Source organism: Lygodium microphyllum, chromosome 15, assembly GCF_053477565.2.
Source record: "Lygodium microphyllum isolate KBCC chromosome 15, Lygodium_microphyllum_v1.1.10, whole genome shotgun sequence".
In the NCBI taxonomy this organism is placed as follows: Eukaryota; Viridiplantae; Streptophyta; class Polypodiopsida; order Schizaeales; family Lygodiaceae; genus Lygodium; species Lygodium microphyllum.
Window position 1 is genome coordinate 41,749,471 of NC_141149.1, and position 23,573 is coordinate 41,773,043.

Consider the following 23,573-nt stretch of genomic DNA (forward strand, 5'->3'; position numbering starts at 1 on the left):
AAGGCATTGCCATGTAAGTGGATATACAAGCTAAAAAGTATCCCTAGATGCCCCAAACTTGCTTATAAGGTCGGATTGGTGGCTAAGAGTTTCAAGCAAGAATATGGTATTCACTTTGATAAAGTCTTTTCTCTTGTGGTCAAAATGACAACCCTATACTTGATACTAACATTGGTTGCTCAATTATATTTGGACCTTTATTGAATCCATGTAAAGATGACTTTTCTACATGGGGACTTGTATGATGAGATCTATATGTAGCAACCTAAGGGCTTTGAAAAAAAAGGTAGGGAACATCTAGTGTGCAACTTGAGAAAGAGCCTTTATGGTCTTAAGTAGCTACCTAGGGAAAGGTACCACAAGTTTGACGTTTTACGCATTCATAGGGATATAGCCATAGTGCTATGGATCCGTGTTTATACACGAAGAAGGCTCATGATGGCAGGCCTATGATTTTGGTACTCTATGTGGACGATATGCTTATGGTTAGGAGAGCTCATGCCTTGAAAACTCAACTCAAGAAGAGCGTTGAGATGAAGAACATGGGATAGGCCTCATATATTCTTGGGATGTGCATCACGCACGATCTCTCTAAGGGGCTCCTTTATCAGTCTTCACAAAAGGAGTATATCTAGAAAGTTCTTGAGCCATTTCATATGTAGGAGGATAAGCTTATAGGATATCCTTTAATTTCTAATGTGAAGGTTAGAAGTCAAGTTGATTGTCCATAATCTAATGAGTAGAAGGCCAAGATGGCCAAGATCCCTTATGCATCTGATGTGGGATTTTTTATGTATGCCACGATAGGCACTCGTCCTCCCTGATATAGCATTTGTAGTGGGAGTTGCGGTATACTATATAACTACACTTGACAGATGACATTGGAATGTTGTCAAGGGTATCATGAGGTACCTGAAGGGCACATCAACTATGTGCATATGTTATGGTGGCTAGGATATAAGAGTCATAGGGTACAGCAACCCTAATTATGCAGGACATGCAAATAATAGGAAGTCCACCTTTGGATATGTCTTCATCTTTGTTGGTGATGTTGTTTCTTGGATATCTAGGGTGTAGAACTGCATGGCCCTCTGTATTACTGAGGCCAAGTATGTTGTAGCTATTGAGACTTGTAAGGAGGCTCTCTGGTTAGGTCAAACCTTGGTATTATCAATGTAGTCCCTATATTGCATTCATATTCTATGAGTGTTATCCAGTTCACCCTAAGAACCCAATCTTCCATGCGAAGATGAAATACATTGAGATGTGCTACCACTTCAGTGAAGAGGTCATTGATTGTGAGGACACATCTATTGACCTTGTAAAGATCTCAACCGAGCAAAATCCTATAGATCTACTCATAAAAAGTCTCTTAGAGAAGCATTTTGCCTTTCTTATGAAGTTGATGGGCGTTGGATGAGATGATGTCTTTTGTCATTCTATTGTATTTATGTACATTTATACTTTGTCACTTTTTTCTTGTTCTCTCCTCACTAGAGGCACATTTTGCTTTAAGTGGGAGGTTGTTGGGGGTAAAGGCACTTGTGCCTAGCTACCCATGTATTACTACACTAACAGTATCCACACACTTGTATACTGTAGGTGGTGGATGTTCATCACTATTTCTTCATTCTTTATTATTTTAGTGACATTTGAATAAAGGGAAGGCCGGTCACACGTTATGACGACTGGAGTTCCTACATCTTGTATCTCTCTCTTTCTCTCTCTCTCTCTACCATAGCTTATACTTCCGCTTGCATGCTTCCACTCCGGGCTCACTCCCTTGACGAACGTTGTCATCAAACAAGGAGGTCCAGTGGTGTGGGCACAAGGAAAGGAGAGGAGACCCAAGCCTAGGGCAATTGGTTTGGCTCTCGGATTTTGCCTACCAGGATTACTTCTTATATGTTAGAAGGAGACCAAAGCTTTCCAAGAAGGTGTATAACAAGGGCATTTGGAGATGGAGGGACATTTGGGACCCCCACAACCTTAGGTTGTTGACTCGGATGAGTGTTTGATAAAGTTTGACATGAACATTGAGGAAATGCAGTGGTTGACCCCAATAATCTCTCGCAAAAAAGAGGACTTGTCCACGTCCTTTAAAGACTTCCCTCTCCCCATTACGAGATATCTCAAAACTGAGAAATGTAACATCCTACTAGAATGCTCCAAGAGGGAGAATCTAGTAGTTCACAACTATAGATTCATCATGCAAGCATAAGACTATTGGAAGAAGCCTTAGCCCATGACCCGCTTTAAGACCTGGAAGAAAAGGATTAAGATCATATGGTCTAGAACCCTTGCAAACATCTCAACCTCACCCTTTGGAAAACTACTATGAACTAGTGGCCCACAAGGGAGTGACTCTCTAAGTTTGCCAAAGTCTTTCCACTTTGTGGTCTTTGTGGTAGATGCCTTGAGTCTCCCAAGCACTTGTTTTGGGACTTTGTGGAGGTGAAAGGATTATGGAAGGCCCTCATCACGTGGGTTGACAAGGTTGGTGGTCTACAATCTAAAGTAATTGCCAAGGTAGTCCTCTTTGGGGACTATGGTCAACTCCAAGAAGCAAAGGCTGCCCATTGGAATGTCATTAGGTACATTTGGTCCCATAGGACGGCTAAGTCATTAGGCAAAATTGGCAACTACAAGGGTGCTAGTACCATCTTTTGTAAGACTGAGATACTATCTGTTTTGAAGGGTTTAAGAAAGAAAAACTCCAATTATTAGGCCTTCTTCAAGGCACTAAAGAACTGCACCCTGAGTCATCTCAAGTAGGAAGTTAGGAATGTCTCCTCTTTCGGATCTGTACACAAATACATACCCCATTATAAAAAATTTATCGCTATTTGTAAATGCGAATAATATCTTTTCGTGTCAAAATTATGAACTTATAACGATGTGGCGAGATTACATACATAAAACTGCGTATGCCTGTAGAGAACTTCTTGAGAAAAGGAAAGGTTCTCTGTTCACGTGAGGGCGCGAGCCATGGCTGCTTCTGTGTTCCATCAAGGGAGCAGTGTTCTTTCAAGTCTTTCAACGGGTAGGTTTTCCTCGTCTAGCTCGCTCCCGATCAGAGCGTCTGTGGCCAGGAAACCATTTCCAGGGATAGATTTCACTTCTACCTCGCAGAGCCTCTCCATCGGAAGGAGGCGACCATGTGAAGTCGTCATCTGCCAATCCAGCATCGCGGGAGGAGGCACAGGGGGTGAGTTGTCTGATTATTCGTTCTTATGAGTAGATGAATAAATATGAGAGAGCTTCCTCCGTTGAACGAATATGAGAGAGAGAGAGAGAGAGAGAGAGAGAGAGAGAGAGAGAGAGCTTAATGTGTATTAGATGCTATTGATTGCAGCTTGTATATTTTTTACGCATGATGTTAAAGTGAACGAGCATGATTGGTTGCATTTGTGCTCAGTTCAGCTCTTGCTTGCTACCCTTTGTGACATTTGCCGTGTTTTGGGATGATGCTTATCGAGGGTGGTATCGCCATAAGTGGGAATAACAGGTACAAATGGCGAATGAATAACATAATCCAGGTTATTACGAGTGTGAGTGCAAGGAGCGTGATGAGAATGTGGTTCTATTGATGATTGTGCAGAGATATGGCATAGTCTGCACATTGCAGGAGGTTGTGAAACTAAATTATGCTTCTGTGAGAATAGTTTGAGCTTCAGTCAATCACCGATAGAGAGCTTGGGGAACTGTTAATAGTTAGGTGTGACAGACCACTCCCCTAGATTGATATTCTTTGTAAGTGCTCTCCAAGGCTGGATAATTTATTGAAGATGACTCTCAAGTTTTGAGAAACCACAACATTCCGTATGGTTTTCCTTCTTCATTCCCATTTTTGGTTTCCATTTCCAGCCCCAAAAAGGCTTTCTAGTGCCTCTTGAGAGAGTCAGAGTGCCACTTGAGAGACTTCAATGGGGGAGACTCGAGATTGCTTGTGCCTATTATTTGGCACCACCTGAAATGAGCCTTTCTTCTCAAATAGGGTGGCAAATAACCTGATTTTACACTAAGTACAACCACCATAAAATTCACATAAACTAAAAATGTAAATACTACCACTTTATTCTTGGACACTTTGTTGGCCCTAACATTGGCATCCCTTGTGATATTTCTTTATCTTATATTGCATTTGATCTCCTCCGCTAATCCAAGTGCTTCTTATTGTTAAAACTGACTAGCAAATCTCCAAATCAATTTGCTCCTTAGTTTGCTTAGGGATAGGTCTTCACCTTGCTCCTTGAAAGACAAATTCAGTCCCAAATTTGATATTACCTGGCCAATCTCTCGAATCTCCCTAAAATTTTTTAATTTCAGCTATTGAAATTCAAGCCCTAGTTCCTCAATTTTGAGTACGCATCTTAAGGTGGCTGTTAAATCCTAATTTTTGTTGTAAATTAGGGTTTACAGCAGAGATTGATTGGAATATCTTTCTCTTATTACTCAAACCGTCGAAAAATGTTGAGATAACTTGAGAAATAGTTGAGGGATGAGAGAGAATGTTGTAGAGAGAGAATTTCAAAGTATCATCGTGACAAATGTTGAAAAATTGATATTGTTCTTCTCAAACAGCCATGAAAGTTGTCACTTACAGCTTAGGACCACCAAAAAGTCTAGTGCCCCATCATATATGCTATCATTTGTACCAGAAGGCTCTTGGGTTGCTGTCACCTGCTCCTAGAGGGCTCCAAATTGCTATTATATGTTGTAGGATTGAACCGTGGTGGTTGCAAATCACATCAGCAGTCTTTCCCTGCTATCTAATAACCTCGTTCTCTCTCATAATGGTTGGAATAGACTTTCATCAACCCCTAAAAACGTTTTTACCATTGGTATGGGTAAGTTTTGCCAAGGAGTAGCCTTCTAATCCCAATTTTCAATATTTATTAAATTAATTTTTAAAGTTCTAAAAATTAATTTAATAATCATTCTAGTGCTCAAATAATCAATTTCACCAGTCAATAATTTAATTGACTAGGTAAATTTGTCTTCCAAGTATCCTTGAGTAGTTATTAGCCCTTAGACCGGCATTAATTAATTAGTTAATGCTTAGTATGTAATGTTATCACTGACATTAGTGGCTAATAAATTGGTCTAGGCTCAAATCTGACACTTGGTACCATCTTCTACTTGTCAGACATAACTTATTACAACTTTTGCCTTTGGCATCCACTGTATCCTCGAGGTCCTTTGGCATCTATTGTATCTTTGAGATCCTTGGCTTGTTACCATGAAATAACTGCCATGTGTATCACATGTGCTAAACAATCTTGCACATTTGATTAATAACTTAATCAAATGTTATTGGCAAGATTAAAGCATCGTAAAACCACGTCTTTGTGACAAAGCTCCCCCCTTGAAATCCTTGCAATCGTCCTTGATTGCACTCCATTGTACCAAAAAAAAAGTATACAGTATTGGAATTTCCATAAGGTATCATAGTCACATGTTTCAAAACTTGTCGATAAATTTTAGTCAGCATATACATAACATAAAATGGAAAATTAGTCTAGAACTGTTGCTAGAAACCCATTGGATGCATCCATTATTCATGCCTCTCAACGGTGTTTGATGCTCCAGGCTCTTCTGGCGTCATCGTATTACAGTATACTCTTTTTCCTACAGTCCGACTGGTGTGCCTTTATGTGTCATCCGTGCCAGGGGACAAGCACTCACAGACTTGGGATTCGTCTTTGGTGGATGTTACTCTCCAACACATTGCTCTGCCCTTGGGCACATTGTATACTCTTACAGTCATTTCCAATATTCATTCACCTCAGAGTTGCATTCTTTCTATTTCTTCTTTTGTTTATGCTTGATTTTCTATGTTTGAGTTTTGAGTTTTGCGCTTAGGGTTTGAGTTTTGCTTTTTGTATTAGTGTTTGTTCCCTTGTGCTTTTGTTGTGGTCATACGCTTTGTGTTTCCTCAGTGCAAATCCTAGTGGTAGCTCCACAGTCTTCTTCACATGGTATTAGAGTTGGGGCTCTTATAAAGAGTATCGTGGGGATATTGTGGAGTGCTAGTCCTTGCACGAGGTACACAATACGACTCATAATGGAATCACAATGTCATAGACATCTTCTTCTCATGACCCCATGATATCTTATCAATCTTCTCCATCACTGGAGGCCTTGAGGAGGCATTATGGACTCCACGAGAAAGATGACACTCCACATTTACCCTCACCATCACTCTTTATATTTACACCCATACTAGATATTCTAGATTTCATTAATCTCACGAAGGAGGAGTTTAAGGAGTATCTACGCAACAAGTATGGACCAGAAGATATCTCTTCTTCTAGTTTTGCGACTCCTTCCAAACCGGTTGGTGAGGCTGGCCACCTTTCTAATCATGAAGGCAATATGACATTTGGGACGACTGGCGATACATCTTTATAATCTTGGCTAGGCCTTGTGTCAAGTTTGTACAATCCTTTTGAGTCGTTGAAATCAAAACCCTCTCGTGTTTTGCCTTTTGGTGTGGAGGATTCGGATGGTCAAATGCATGTAAATCTTAATAGAGAGGGCTCAAGAAGCAGACATTCATCATTAGGTATACCTGCATCTTCTGTCTCATTTGAGTAAGTCAATTACTTTCCTCTCCCTCCCATCCCACTCTCTTCTTTTGAAGCCATATCACACTCATTTTAAAACCTTGGTTTACATTCCACATCCACCTCTACCACATAGAGAGTTAGGTCCTCTGTCTTTGCATCTAGCACATTCTCATTCTCTATTTCGTATTTACACTTTCTTACCACTTCATACCATGCTGCATCGTTCGGGGGTATCCTAGCTCTTAACACTATCACCTACCCTTTTGCACAAGCCACTCCTCACTATGGGGCTTCATTATAGGGAATGTCGCTCTCTTAACATAGTTTTCTTTACCTTTCCTCGTGTAAGCACCTCTTTTTCCATTGGGACGATTGTGATGGGCACCCCCCTCACTATCCCTAGCTACCCATATACCATAACTTCTTAGACGTAGGGATTTCCATTCTTTGCTCCACGTGCCCCTATTTTTCCACCATGGGTTACTCATGCGGCAACAATGCCTATGCCTAGTCATCCCACGCAAACATTTGGAAATTCTCTGCTCCACAACCCCTATCCCTCCACCATGCGGTACTCATGTAGCGACAATGCCCATGCCTAGTCATCCCATGCAAGCATTTGGATCCATTGTGTATACTTCTCGTATGCCTAGTGGGCACTTTGAGACCTGTTCCCAAGTGTACTCCTTTCCCTCACATTACCTACCCTATCCACCTTATCTGAGCACTACCACTATTGCTGCATCGGCCAAGAATGCCTTCACGGATAAGACTTGTTTCAACGGGTTGAATTTCACCACTTGGTTAAACTATATACAACAACTGCTTGAGTCTCAGGGTCTTTGGGACCTTGTTGTTGGTCTTGAGCCTATGCTTGGCCCTCACCTTAGCCCATCCTGACTAAATGGAGAGCTGGCAATGCTACATCCAATGTTGAGTTGATGTAGGGTTTGCTTCTTGAGTTTCACTCTCAGTAATAGCACTTCCCTCTCGCATTGGAACATGGGACTCATCTCACAGACCGCTATGTAGCCAGAGATCGTACTTGGCATATAAACATTGATTTTGAGCTTCAAGAGTTTTCTATTAAGGAAAGGGATGACTTGAAAGTCAAGTTGGCCGAATATCGGTGGTTACTTGCTGAGTTTGCCACTACTAGCTCCCCGAAGTCAGATGATGATTAGGTCACGTTTTTCTTGAACAAGTTGCCTAACAAATACTTCCATTTTATCCAGTACATTATTTCACTATCTAGATTGCCAACCTTCTACGAGTTTGAGTGTTAGTTCTTGTATTATGCAAGATTGCATGATCAAGTCCATAAGAAGTTCTCCACACCCACCCATTCAGAGGGCCGAGTATTGGTTGCCTCTTCTTTGGGAGCAAAAACCAACAGTGGCAAGAACTCACTAGATGCGAAGGCAAGCCAAAACAAGGGTGACACCACTTTCGTAGGGCTATACCTCCCGCCGCTGCTCCATCTGCTCCTTTAGCCCCCACAGCTGCTGGACATGTGGCACACAAAGTCTTGGTGGCCATCCTCCTCTACTTCTGAGGGGTTGGCTGATTGGTCTACTAGCACCGATCCCATTGCACTTTATGCATCCACATTACATTTGCCTTCATCTAGGACCACCTCACCACCTCATTAGGCGTTTCACTGGCAGCTACTTGCTAGTGGGCGTACGCGATGGTGACCATCCTCCTAGTCTTTTTTCATTATTGTACTCTTTGTACTTTAGGCTCTAGAGTCCGGTCCATAGGAGTGTTGTCTTTTTTCCTTTCATTTTTAAGTCTTTTGTTGCATTTATATACACATATATATTTTTATTATTGCACTTGTTCATTCCATTCATTTTCTATTTTAGCTTTGTTTTCTTTTTTAGAGAATCTCACTTCTGGCCTCTATGATTGTAGATCTTATTGTCTTTTGTAGACTTTGTTTTTAGTGGAGGGCTGATATGCAGGTTTGTCTAGTGCTACTTGGGTTGGAGATATGGGATGCACACCGTTTTATTCATGGTTTCATCGTCCTAGGAGTTTTACTCTTCTACCAGTATGGAGGCTTCCCCTCCCGAGGCGGACTATACAACATCTCTCTTGATGCAATTGTGGTAGCGACTTCTACCTAGCTCTTTCAGTTGGGATGCTTCTTCTCATCATGGTTCTTGGCACCATATGAAGACCAACATTTGGCTCCTCTTCCTCCTTCGGCATTGACATTGAAGGTTGAGAGGGGGTTTTTATCTTTTTGGTATTCTACAGGTTTCGGCACTTGTCTTCGACATTGGCTTTCCCCCCTTGTTGTACCTTCCCCTATGCATTGTATGGTTTTATTATCTTTGTACTAGGGTGCTTGGGTAGGTGAACAATTTCCCCACGAGGGACATTGTTCAAGTGGCACCTGCTGCACGAGCATTTCACAGCATGTAGCTTATTCATTGTGCAGAACATCACTAGATGGAATGTGACATTAAAGTGACATTTAATGTCACTTTTAATGTCACATTAATGTCACATTCTGATACCAATGAAAGATGGCTTCGGAAAAGACAGGAAAAAATGATGAAACCTCTGAGCACGAGTGATTCTTCTCCTTCCAACCACGCCTAGATAAGTGTTGGCACCCCTCTCTCGTTTCCTCTGCCAGCCGTCCACTTTTCTTGAGTCCTACTATTCTTGGACTCTCTTACTCTCTAGGCTCCCCTTAACCCCGTTCGGGCGCCCAAGAGCTCGGACGGTCATTCTTGTGCATGTTCCCCTAGATTTACCTTAATGTCACATTAAATGTCACTTTAATGTCACATTCCATATTTGTGACCTTAACATGACATTAAATGTCACTTTTAATGTCACATGGATCCTAAGTTGTTTCCACCGGCGGTTTGTACATCACCTAACCATTACTTCATCACCATTTCCTTGTCATCCGCGAGTGGATGGGTAGCTTGTTTGTTTTGTGATGGGTTGGACCTAACCGTCACTTCTCATTCTCCCATTTTCTCTTGTTACTCAATCTACAATAAATCATCTCCCACTAAAAAAAATAAAATAATAATTTAGAAAAAATCAAAGTTCATTGTAGTCTACTTGGACTCCCTTGGTAAGGTAACCATTGCCTTTGTAGTCTTGGTAGGCCATCGGGTAGCCATTGTGCTCCCTTTGTTTAATGCCCTAACTGCTTTGGGGTGGGGTGTCTTGGGGTAAATATTACCGGCCTTCCCTTTTAGGCTAAGTTTTGGGTGTGAGAGGGGGTGTTGAGCTAATAAATGCATTCCATATTGATTAGCCACTTAAACAACCCTAAAACAAGCTTAATTTAATGAAAACCCTGAAATGAGGCACAATTTGAGAGAGTTTAGTGAAACCCTAATTTGCCACTTAAACAGCCCCAAAACAAGCTTAATTTAATGAAAACCCTAAAACGAGGCACAGTTTGAGAGAGTTTAGTGAAACCCTAACTGGGGAGAGTCCATCCTCATTTATAAACAGACAGGCTGTTCACATTTAGCCTCAATCCCTTTTTGTGCAAGTGTCTCACCCTTGTGTGCAGATTTTAGCCATGAGCCCATGCACGCAAGTGGTTGTCCAACCCCATCGATTGCTGCCACTCCTCCAGCTACTGCTCCAGTGCTGCTCCAGTGCTTGGCGTCTTCTTCTACAGTTGTTGCTCACTAAGAGACACCCTTCCAGGCTGCATTTGGCATCCTCTAGCCATCTCTAGCATCTTCATCACCTTTTGCATCTTTTGTAGCTTGTGTTTGGTTCTAGACTAGCCAGGCGATAACTCCTACATACTCCAGTTGCTTGCGTTTGGTGTTTCTTCCTCTAGGCGATAGGTGTTGGTGCTCCTCATCTAGGCGACGTCCACAACTTGCGTTTACACTCATCTGGGGTCCGCCTTTCATCTCCACAGCTTCTCTTGCTTGCGTTTGGTGCTCCAGGCTCTTTCGGCATCATCATGCTAGAGCATACTTTTCTTTCTATACTCTGATTGGTAAGAGACTAGTCACAAACTTGGGATCCGTCTTCGGTGGATGTTACTCTTTGATACACTGCTCTACCCTTGGGCACATTGTACACTCTTAGATTCATTTATAGCATTCATTCACTTATGAGTTGTGTTCTTTCTATCCCTTCTTTTGTTTGTGTTTAGAGTTTTGAGTTTTGTGTTTAGGGTTTGAGTTTTACTTTTTGTGTCAGTGTTGTTAGCAGTCATGTTTGTCATGCCCTGTCATCTCTTGCTTGCGAGCCTCAGTTTGAGTCAGATGAGGACTTTAGGAGCTCTGACTTGTCTATCACTTGTTTTGATAGAGGAGGTAGCTCATTCTAGATGACTCAGTTTATTGCATTCCAGTGCATTTTCTCCTTCAACCGGGATTTTATGCTCATTTCGTGGGGCAATTTCTGCATTCTTTAGCCTGCCTCACTTGTCGGACATTGTCCACCCTTTTCAAGAAAATTTTGAGCATTTTTTGGCATTTTTACCAGCATTAAATGCTAGTCGGCTGTATTTTTGGCTCCAAATTTCAGGTCGGCCAGTTTTTGGGATTTTTGGCTATTTGTAGCCATTTCCCACTTGGTATCAGTTAGATTATCATCTTCCTTCCTTGGCAAGTGTACACTCCGACTTCGTCATCTTCCTCCATCTTCAATACTGCCGTCATCATCAGCCTGATCTGGTGCCCTCACTGACGTTGTGGGTTGCGTGCAGGGACTGATCAGTCCTCCTGTATTCAGCATTTGTTCCTTGTTCAGTGTAGGTTTCTTTTCTTCTTCTCCTGCAGATTGTCTCTCTCTTCGTTTGTGTTCGAGTTTCTTCCGTTGTGCACTCTCACACATGCGAGAGTGTGCAATGGAAGAAGGAACATGGAGAGAGAGAGAGAGAGAGAGAGAGAGAGAGAGAGAGAGAGAGAGAGAGAGAGAGAGAGAGAGAGAGAGAAGGAAGAAATACTGCACTGACTGAAATGAATGCTGAATACAAAGGTGTGGACCGATCGATCCTTGCACGGAGCTCGGAGCGTTAGTGAGGGCACCGGATCAGGCTGAAATGTTAAGCAGCACCAATGTCGGAGAGGAATGGGAGCAGTGTGTGCTGAATCTCAGGAAAGAGTGTGAGTGAGAGTGACCAAGAGTGCTGCTATAAATAGCTCTCTCCTCCTAAATCTGACCGACCAGCTGGTGGCCTGCCAAAAAAATTGGCTGACTGCCCCTCGCGTTTAGGGTTTGAGTTTTACTTTTTGTATCAGTGTTTGTCTCCTTGTGCTTCTATCGTGGTCGTACACTTTGTGTTTCCTCAGTGCAAACCCTAGCACTGACTCCACAATCTTATTCACAAATGACATTTACTAACATGTTGCTGTCCATGTAACCATTAGTAAACCATTGAAAACTAAGCATCTAAGCATAATTTGATTGTTAACTGATTACTTTCTAATATGAGAACTGATCACAAATTGATTGGAAAAATTGATTAATAACTAATGCAAAATCCGATGCAAAACTGATCCCAAAAGTGACCATTAACGGTTCTCAAACTAATAAAAAATTGAGCTGACATGGATCAGAAATTCATCTCAAACTAAGGCAAAAGCTCGTGCCTAACTGACCATGAATTGATTCCAAATTGATGCAAAAGTATAGTTTCAAAGCCATGGTAACAATCATACTCATTTCCATACATATCACAATACTAGTACACTAGTAGTGACCCCATGAAAAACATACTATCAGCACAATACCTTGGATGTATGTTGAATACATCCAAGATTCACTACATACAAGAGTTGTCCACAAGTGGAGGAGTGAAAGTGCTACCCCCCCCCTTGAGCATCAAGCCATGCTTCGGACCTCTATTTTGCTGAACTTGACTGAGGTTGAATAGGAGTCAGCTCTGACTAAAAGTCATTTCCATAAAGTTGCAACAACTGAGGATGGTCTTCCAAGTCATCCTCTTCCATCTGCTTTGCATCTATTGATGAAACAATGCTAAAGCTTCACCAAGAAGCATATGGAAAATTTACCTCTAACTTTACTTGTCTCAAAACCTCCACTAGGTTATAGGGCTTTCTTCTTTTTAAGCATTGCGATGCTTTACACTTTCACATTGCTGAAATTCCAACTAAAGTAATATGCAACATTGCATCCAGTTGACTAGCCCCTCATGTACACCTGACATGCTAGGAGCACCAAATGCATAAGAAAACATTCTTGTTTACGTACTTTAGACCATTGCGATGTGACTATGCATGAGAATTTGCATACTACCAGTCATACCAAGATACATTTTTCCATACATTGCATATAATATTAGCCGCATTTTTTCTCATGAGCAACACTGTATGGAACATTTGCATGACCATCATTCACACCATGTGTTCGAACACAGTGGGCTGCCTATATGCATTGCCAAACTTGCCACTTTGTGCCCTGACATCATGCCAACATTGTTATACATGGGCTTATTCATGTTACTAGCCATAGTTGAATACATTAGGCCTTGCACACCAGGCATTGGTTGTTGCATATGATAAGGAGTTGTGTCATACATCGCCATATGTAGTCCCTGACCTACCATAGCATGGAAACTAGCACCAATTATCATGGCTGCCCCATCATTGCATGTATGCCCGGTTGTAAACACATTGGATTGGCACTTCCAAGTTGGCCTTGTGTATGCATCAATTGCCCCATTGGCATCATTTGCTTTTGCTCACTACTTACATTTAGAACATCATGCTGTTGTATTGGCTCTTCCTTCGGTGCACCTTGCTGTCCCGAAGCGCTCGAAGACGATTTCCTCTTCTTGCCTTTGCTGCCCTGCTCTAAGGGGTTTAAAAAGCATATGAACTAAGGATCATTTACCAATTGTGTTAACATTTCAGATGTTGTTCTCAGCTGATCTTTACATTAATCATCAAATTTCTTTTTCTTTTGCTGCTCATTAGCTTCAAGAGACCTAGAAGGATCCACTTGTTGTTCAATTCCCTCATTCTCAGCTTGCTGCCCATGCTTCGTGCCTTGTCCAAGATCAAGCATTGTATTTTTCCCAACACTTTGTGAATTTTCAAATTGAGAGGTATCATCCTTGCTTGATTCCATCCATCTCACTATCTAAAAGACATTCTTGTCGTAGTGCTCAACTGAATATAATTTCAGCACTACAACAAAGCTTTTGACCCTCAATCATGTGCCTTGCGCCCACCAATTCGAGGAATTGGTGGTATATCCTTGCAATGAAACCATGCAACCAACCTTTCTTCTCGGATAGGGTGGTAAATAACTTGATTTTACACTAATTACAAAAATGATAAAATTCACATAAACTGAAAATGCAAATATTACCACTTTAATCTTGGATATTGGACACCTTATTGGCTCCAACATTGGCACCCCTTGCAATATTTCTTTATCTTATATTGCAAATGGAAGGAGTACAATTGAGATTCTTTGATCTTCTCTGCTAATCCAAGTGCTTCTTGTTGTCAAAACTGACCAGTAAACTTCCAAACCAATTTGTCCCTTGGTTTGCTTAGGGATTGGCCTTCACGTTGCTCCTTGAAAGACAAATTCAGCCCCAAATCTGATATTAGTTGGCTAATCTCTTAAATCTCCGTGAAATTCCTCAATTTTAGGTATTGAGATTCAAGCCCTAAGCCCTCAATTTTGAGCACGCATCTCAAGGTGGTTGCCAAACCCTAATTTCTGTTGTAAATTAGGGTTTACAAAAGATATTGATTGAAATCTCTTCCTTTGATGGCTCAAATTGTTAGAAAATGCTGAGATAACTTGAGAGATAGTTGGGGGATGAGAGAGAATTTTAGAGTATCATCGTGAGAAATGGTGAAAAACAATTGCTATCCTGCTCAAACAGCTATGGAAGCTGCCACCTACAACTTAGGACCACCAAAAAGTCTATCTACTATTCCATTCTATATGCTGTCATCTGCACCAGAAGGCCCTTGGGCTGCTGTCATCTGCTCCTAGAGGGCTCCAAATTGCTGTCACATGCTATAGGACTGAATCATGGTGGCTGCAAATCACATTAGCAGCCTCTCCTTGCTCTCTAATAGCCTCATTCTCTCTCACAATGATTGAAATAGATTTTCACCAACCCCTAAAAACGCTTTTTCCCCTTGTGTGGGCAAGTTTTGCCAGTGGTAGCCTTCTAATCTCCATTAGTGGCCAATAAATTGGTCTAGGCCCAAATTTGACACTGAGTACCACCTTCTACCTATCAGACATAACTTATTACAACTTTTGTCTTTGGCACCCATTGTATTTTCAAGGTCCTTGGCTTGCTACCATAAAATAATTGCAATGTGCATCACATGTGCTAAACAACCTTGCATATTTGATTAATAACTTAATCAAATGTTATTGGCAAGATTAAAACATCTTAAAATTTCACATCCCTATGACACCACCTCTCATGCTCTTCGCCACTTTTCTTCCATCATTTTGAAACCTTTTCCCTCTTCTTGGCATTGTTGCTTATACCCCTATTGGAGGACATTGGTGTTTGTGGTTATCATGTACCATCTCCACTTGGCTTTTTGCTGTGGTGTTCTATTGCGTGTTCTTTTGCTGTGTTTTATTGTGATGTTCTATTGCTGTGTTCTACTGTGGCGTTCTACTATTGCGTTTTGCATCCTTGCTACTCCCCTTCCATCAAATGTTACATCTCCAGCTAGTGTCATCATCATCAAAGGCTATCTTCATTTGTGTTTTCAGCTTTTGGCTCATCCTCACCACTTGGCATCTGATCTAGTTGCTGGTGTTAGCTCATTAGACTTGTGTTTGCAGACTTAGAGGCTTCTTTGGTTGTCTCCTTGCTCCAGGCACCAGTCTTCATCCTTGTTTGCAGATTCAGAGGTTCCTTTTCTTCGGCAATCTCCTTGCTCTGTGCGATGCCTCATCATCGGCATCACATCTAGTTGCTGGTGTTAGCTCATTAGACTTGTGTTTGCAGACTCGGAGGCTTCTTCGGTTGTCTTCTTGCTCTAGGCACCGGTCTTCATTTTTGTGTTGCAGATTCAGAGGCTTCTTTTCTTCGGCAATCTCCTTGCTCTAGGCGATGCCTCATCATCCTTGCGTTTGTAGACTTGGAGGCTTCTTCTCTCATTACTCTTGGGCATCCTTTGTGCTATAGCATCCTTGTATCAGATGTTGAGAAACCCTTCACCCGCAGTTTGCGTTTTTGTGTTTCTGCGTTTTGCGTTTAGGGTTTGCAGCCCCAAAAAGGGGTGCCATCCTAGACTGACTGCGCCTATTTATAGGCCACTCTCTCATTCATTCCTCACGGTTGAATCATTCAGTGCGTCACCTCTTCTCTCCAGCCTCTCCACTACCCTCATACCCCTTCAGAAGGACATTGTGGTTCGTGGTTCGTGGCTGTCTTCACCATCTTCCTTGTGCTACAGCACCCTTGTTCCCTTGTATCACATTCACTCCATGATTCAGAACTTCATCATTCCATTCATCAGAGTTTCTTCTCTCCTCTTCTCTTCTCCATGTTTGCGAGTTCACTCCGTGTTCCTCCTGCAAACCCTATCGTCTCGCTCGTACGTCATCTTTTGACTTGGTATCAGAGCTGGATCTGCTCACCTAGCAACGAAGATCCTCCATTCCAGTGAAGGCAAAGACTGGTGGCAAGTTCGGTATCCACTTCTCTTATTCTTCTGCTGCATCAGCATCTCGTTTTTGCAGATTTCAGGTGTTTCAGTTTGCTGTCCACACCTCGTTCGCGGAGGACATCTCAGCCGAAGCTGTCCATTGCTGTCTCTATCAGTTGGGGCCTGATTTCCAGCCCTCTTCATGCAATTTGGAGTTGATTCCAACTAGGTGACGGCTGTTCCTGTGCAGACCTGCTGCCGTACAGCCTGCCACATCATCACAGTCCTGCTGCCTGCATTTTTAGTCTTTCTCCCTCCTCACCTGCTTTTTTCTACTGGTTGCAACCTCTTATTGCTGGTTGCATCCTTCTCCCACTAGCAGCTCACTTCCAGCCCTTCCACTGTCCTCCCACCCTTTGAGACAGACATTGCGGTTCGTGCTTCACACTATCCTTACACCCCTTGAGGCGAACATGTCAGAGTGTAGCGGTGCGGAAGCGTAGGACTGAGAGAGAGAGAACGCAGAGAGAGAAGGGAGAGAAAGAGACAGTGGACGATGAAGATCTGCTGTATAAAGAATGCTGAATACAAAGATATACACGGGCGCAGTGCGCTGGACTGCGTGTCTCCACCTCGACGATGCAACCTGCTGTCCACCTCAAAGTCTGCTACAGTCTGTATTGTCTGCTGTCTGAAATCTGTGAACAGAGACAGAATCTGCGCGTCACCGGTCTGTAATCTGCGTCTGAGAAGTGTGTGTAGACTGCTGGGAACGTCAGGTATAAATAGCCAAGATCTGCCAGAAAATAGGGCGCCAGAAATAGGGCGCAACCAGAACAGGTCGGCTGCATTAAATGCAGCCGACTGGGCTGCAGACAGTCGGACTGCCACGTGGCAGTCCTACTGCTGTGCAGGCAGTTTGCCTGCCTGGCTATGATCTCCAACACCCCCTCTCAGAGCCTGGGCAGGGCAGAAGCTTGAGGGATCTGGAATGTCTCCGAAGTAGAGCCTGAGGAAGTGCCTTCGTAAACAAATCCGCAAGATTGTCCTCCGTCTTGCAATACTCCATAGTGATGGTCTCATCCAGAAGCTTTTCTCGGATGAAGTGGTACTGGATCTCAATGTGCTTTGTCCGGGCATGAAAAACAGGGTTTCTTGCCAAGGCAATGCAACTCTCATTGTCACATCGCAGCAATGTAGGACGAGTCTGGGGGCATCCAAGCTCCTCTAATAATCTTCGAAGCCACACAACCTCGCATGTGGTGAAAGACGCGGCCCGATACTCCGCCTCAGTAGACGAAAGGGCTACCGTGGGCTGCTTCTTGCTACTCCATAAAATAACACCTGCACTCAAAGTAAAACAGTAACCTGTAGTGGACCGCCTGTGGTCTACGTCACCGGCCCAATCCGAGTCGCTCCAACCTGCAAGTACAAGATCTGACCCATCTGTCCCTGCGGGGTAATGAATCCCTAAATCAGACGTCCCCCTCAGATACCGAAGTATCCTCTGAGCAGCCTGCCAATGCACCGTCTTAGGTTCACTCATGAACCTTGCCAAGAGCCCAACAGCAAAACATAGATCAACCCTGGTGTTGAGAAGCCAAATCAAGGACCCAATCAACTGTCGATAGCGGGACGCATCCGCCAAAGGAGAAGCTGAAGGGGAAGTGGCCTTCCAGTTCGGATCCATGGGAGTAGAGAGGGCCCGACAATCCTCCATCTCAAAAGACACCAAAAGCTCCTGTACATATCTCTGTTGAGAGATAAAGATCCCCCTTTGAGACTGATAAATCTCATGGCCCAAAAAGAAATGGAGTAGACCCAAATCCGTCATCTTGAACGTCCGATGTAAAGCTGACTTTGTCTCCTGTACCTGCTGTGCATCATCACCTGTGACAATAAAATCATCAACATATAATACAAACAACACACAACCATCCGCGGAAGTGTGAACATACAGCTGCGGATCGGCCTTGGACCGCCGATATCCCAACTGAGACTGGAGGAACGAATCAATCTTCTCGTTCCATGCACGCGGAGCCTGCTTGAGGCCATACAAGGCCTTCTTCAACCTGCAGACTTTCCCATCTGAAGAACCAAAGCCAGGAGGCTGCTTAACATAGATCTCCTCCTTCAAATCACCATTCAGGAAGGCCGACTTCACATCCAACTGATAAACAGGCCATCTCCTATGGCCAGCCAAAGCAAGAACAGCTCTAATGGTCGCCATACGAGCTGTGGGGGCAAAAGTGTCATGACAGTCAATACCTGGGCGCTGTGCAAAACCTTTAGCAACAAGGCGAGCCTTGTGCTTATCCAAAGTACCATCACTGAGGTATTTGGTCTTGAAGACCCACTTGACTCCAATCACCTTCTTCTTCGGGGGGTGGGGCACGAGTGACCAAGTGCCATTCCTCTCAATAGCCTCCAACTCAGCTTCCATAGCTTTCTTCCATGGGGCGGACTGTAAAGCCTCCTTCACGGAGGTGGGCTCTCGATCCTGCATAACACGGGTCAGCAAACAATAGTTGGAGCAAACAAGCTCCGTAGAATGTGCCTGGTGCCTCCGTGACCGCCGCGGACCATCCTGCGGTCCCCACTCCTCAGGAACCCCCTCGATCCCAGAATCACGGAGTGTGTCACGGGCCCAGTGAGGAGGAGGCCGAACCTCCCCTCGACGTTCTCCATCAGCAGAAGACTCTGGTATATCCACCGGTGGTAACTCCTCAGAGGTGTCCGGTGGAACAGTAGACTCTGTGTCAGAAACAGAATCATAATCAAAAGGCACGGGCTCCAGTGGAACTGTAGAAGGAGCCCAACTCTCCCCTGGATCTCCAAGAACGGGATGCTCCTCACCCGTTGAAGTAGCCGGAACCTCCACAAACCGCACATCACGGCTAGTATATACATCCCGCTTGACGGGATCATACAGTCGGTAGCCTTGGGACTGGGAGCTGTAGCCAACAAATACTTGTTTTCGGAAAGCCGCTTCAAATTTATCACGGTGAGCCTTGGGAATGTGAACATAGGCATCACACCCAAAGACCCGAAAGTAAGAAACATCTGGCTTCGTCCCAAAATAAGCCTCAAATGGGGTCATCCCTTCCACGGCCGAAGTAGGGGATCGATTGAGGATGTGGATTGCAATAGCCACAGCCTCGGCCCACAGAACCTGAGGGGTCTGTTGGTGCTCCATCATGGTGCGCGCCATCTCGATCACACTGCGGTTCTTCCGTTCAAGAATACCATTTTCTTGAAGAGTATTAGTATTGGCAAACTCCTGGTGAATTCCTCTATCTGCACAAAACCGAGCAAACTCATTAGACACAAATTCACCTCCCTTGTCGGATCGCAAGGTCTTGAACTTTCGGCCTGATCGGTTCTCCTCAAAGAGAAGCCAATCCTTGAAGTGCGAGAAAGCTTCTGACTTTAATGCCAAAAAGTAGGCCCATGTCATCCTGCTATAGTCATCCACGATCAGCATGAAGTACGAGCTCCCACGCAGGGACTCATTCCTCATAGGGCCACATAGATCCGTAGATACTAGCTCCATCGGGGAAGTAGACCGCCGCGAAGCTGTGTGGGGAATGGCATCCCTATGCTGCTTCCCCCGAATGCAGGAGACACATGGCTGTTGGCTCACCACTATATCCGGCAACCCTCCAACAAGCTGTCCACGTGACGCCCTCCGAAGATAGTCATAGTTCAGGTGACCAAACCGAGCATGCCATAATTCTGACTGTGACTGTGAGGTAAGAAGAAGAGTAGAGAGGGCAGTGGAAGACTTCAGTTTATAAATGCCGTTCTCCTCATATCCGGATGAGAGAACCTTCCTCGATCCACGATCAAGGACTCGCACCGTAGAACTGTCAAACTCCACCAAAAGACCAAGGGAGCAAATCTTATGAACTGAAAGGAGATGGTACCCTAATCCTGGTACATGCAAAACCTCTGAGGTATGGGTACCACCTCGTCCATCCGGAATAAGCTGCATCTTACCCCGACCTGCAATAGAAACTGAAGAGCTGTCTCCAATGAGAATCTGCCCACGCGAGGGCCGCAGCTGGGCAACACCATCTGATGAAGGAGTCATGTGCCGTGAGGCACCACTATCAACAATCCACTTTGGAGCCTGGGGAGCCGTCATTGCAGCATCAGAAGCATTCGGTGAAGCGTCCTCAATGATAGCTAGATGAAGAAATGCAGCTGATGAGGGTGCAGCCACCGCTCCAGAATCCTTAGTGTTCTTCTTCTTGGTGTCCTTCGTGTCTTTGTCAGGGCAATCCTTCTTCCAATGGCCAGTCTTTCCACAAATATGGCATGTGGAGTCTTTGTCCTTGTCCTTCTCCTTGTCCTTCTTGGACTTGTTATCCCCCTTCTTCTTCTTTTGGTCCTTCCCTTTCTTCTGAGAGGCGTGACCTGTCAGCGCCTCCGACTTGGAAGCATTCTGTCCCTTTAACTGTTCCTCTTGGTCCAAGAGTATAGGAACCAACTCTTCCCACCGAAGAGTAGACTCTCGCCCCGAAGCAATAAGGGCAGAGTAAAATGTACCGAATCGTGGCGGCAACTGGGACAATAGTGTGATCGCCATGTCTTCGAAGGAAATCGGCTTCCCTGCATTCTGAACCTGCATCTGTAGCTGCCTTAGCTTGTTAATGTGTTTCCGTAGCGAAGAAGACTTATTGACGGACAAGGTCCGCATCTGTACCTCCAAAGAAACCCTCTTCATCAGGGTCATCTGATTGTACATTTGATCAAGCTCCAGCCATATCTCCCGAGCCACCGTCAATTGCTCGATGTGAGCGATCACGGCTGTAGTGCATGATAGAAAGAGAAAGGATCGAATCTTGGCATTCAGTTTGTCCCAATGAGACTGGGCCTTGGCCAACTCCGCAGGAGCATCGGAAGAGAGTTTGGACTCATCTCTTACCGAGGGCCGGTCAATCTCCTCCTGTACCAACTCCGCCAAATCATAGGACTCAAGGATGGCCAACATCATGACGCGCCAAATGCGGTAGTTGTTGCCGTTGAGCTTCTGATCTGTAGGAAGAGCCGGTAAGACAGGCACCTTCCGGTCCATAATCGACTGGAACTCCAAGTCCATCTCTGTAGACATCTTAACCTGGAATGCCTTCACAAACGCAAAAGCAGCCCCCTCTGACTGGGAAAACTCAGCTTGCTAAGGCTCGTCCGCGTCCTGAAGCTTCTTCACCCGCCGGAGGCGATGAAAAAGCAAAACCTGCACTTGTTGGCTGAAAACTCAAACTTCCTCTGCGTCAAACAGCAGTAAACAGCAACAAATCCACCACCTGTACTCCTTTCCTGTGCGCCCACACTCGTTTCAGCCTTGTTCCAAGGCGCAGCCCTCTTGTCTGCCCTTAAACGCAAAAAACGCAAATTTGTGTCGCGATGGAAACTCCTCTTCAGGTCGATTCTGCGCTCAGTCAGCCCTTAAAAACTGCTCTGATACCATGTCAGAGTGCAGCGGTGCGGAAGCGTAGGACTGAGAGAGAGAGAACGCAGAGAGAGAAGGGAGAGAAAGAGATAGTGGACGATGAAGATCTGCTGTATAAAGAATGCTGAATACAAAGATATACACGGGCGCAGTGCGCTGGACTGCGTGTCTCCACCTCGACGATGCAACCTGCTGTCCACCTCGAAGTCTGCTGCAGTCTGCACTGTCTGCTGTCTGAAATCTGTGAATAGAGACAGAATCTGCGCGTCACCGGTCTGTAATCTGCGTCAGAGAAGTGTGTGTAGACTGCTGGGAACGTCGGGTGTAAATAGCCGAGATCTGCCAGAAAATAGGGCGCCAGAAATAGGGCGCAACCAGAACAGGTCGGCTGCATTAAATGCAGCCGACTGGGCTGCAGACAGTCGGACTGCCACGTGGCAGTCCGACTGCACAGTCCGACTGCTGTGCAGGCAGTCTGCCTGCCTGGCTATGATCTCCAACAGGACATTGCAGCTCGTGGTTCATGGTGGCTGACCTCTTCCTTCTTCGGCAAGGCACACTGGTATCCATGGCTTCTTTACTAACAGATGACCAGACTACTGGGTGCTCCTACCGTGTCATCACCAAACACACCACTGATGCTTGCCGACTTCGATTTTTGCTCCCCACCCCCCCGGAGTGTATGCGTCTTTTACCAGACATTCATTGTGCCACCTCTCCTTTCTGGGCCAAAGAGATGTTCTACATTGGCTATCAGAGTACTATGCTCAAGGCAATAAGACGCATCCGATGCGCGCTAAGTCCTTTCCAGCACATGGAGGATCGATTGGCGCTACGACCTCCTGGAGATCGTCGCAATGCCAGTGGCAGTCTTCTCCCACTTAATTTCAGGTACAGTGGCTTCCATGACCTACGGATCTGCAGTCCGCTCCATCGAGAGACAGTGATTGTTTGATATTGTCTCCTCGTTAGTCTGCTCCTTCGAGATACAATGGCTGCTAGACTCCTTCCTCTTCTTCGGCTACACAGTTCGCTCCACTAAGAGACAGTGACTGTTGCCCACCTCTTGCTCATTCTGAGCCCCACCCTTCCCCACCCTCGACTACTCAAGTTCAAGAGGCTACCTTTGGGAGCTCTTCGGCACCCCAGATACCTTCTTTGGCACGATCGGCAGCACTTCCTTCGTCATCAGACATTTCGGAGTCCGTGATCCATGAGTTTTTGGATTTCCTATCTACTTCAGAGGAGGATGCTATTTCTTTGCTCTCAAAGGGGGCATCTACTTCTTCGACTTCAGCGGGGGCCCCTCCACCTCCCACCTCAGAGGGGGAACCTACTCCACATGAAGTTCTTCACCCATCCTCTACTTTCTTGGGGTGGCTATCTTCGACCAGCGACTGATACCCAGGATCTTCGGGTTCCACCTAGATCGGGACCTCGGAGATTCAGCCGCGACTTGGTGACGAGGCCTTCGTTTTCCTTCCAGCATGGATGCAGAGAGCTAGTGGCTTCTCTTCCGAGGTTGTGTTCGGGTTCTCTAGTTCACTCTGTCTACTGGTACATCAAGCATGTCAAGCTTGTCAAGCATGTGAACAAGTGACTTGCTGAGGTCCATTTCTCAAATGATACTCATAATATTGCTACTGGATACCACTTGCCTCCTATAAGACAATTTAGAGTCAATATTGCCTTGTGGCACATGATAAGGATCAAAACCATGTGAGTAATACTCTTGTTGAGACATCTGATGTTTCCAATCTAAGCCCCCATTGTATTCCTGGTGTGTCCAGTCATAGCTTGCAAAATTTAGAAGAACAATATGCTTCTTGATGTCCAGTTCTGCAAGATCCAGATCAGCAGTTTCAATGTATGCTTGTACTCTTTTGTATAAAACTTTAACATTCTGCGAGTCCATCTCAAGCACTTTAGTAC

At 44.6% G+C, this 23,573-nt stretch overlaps 1 protein-coding gene across 1 annotated transcript in view; it reads left to right on the forward strand.

Moving 5' to 3' along the window:
- Positions 1 to 2,903: 2,903 nt before the first annotated feature.
- The window catches only part of CXIP1 (CAX interacting protein 1), a 36,432-nt gene continuing 15,762 nt past the window's right edge, over positions 2,904 to 23,573 (forward strand). The window contains exon 1 of the mRNA XM_087694084.1: positions 2,904 to 3,208. Within this exon, the coding sequence (XP_087550210.1) occupies positions 2,989 to 3,208 (220 nt within the window). The 5' untranslated portion in view covers positions 2,904 to 2,988. The remainder of the gene's footprint in view (positions 3,209 to 23,573) is intronic.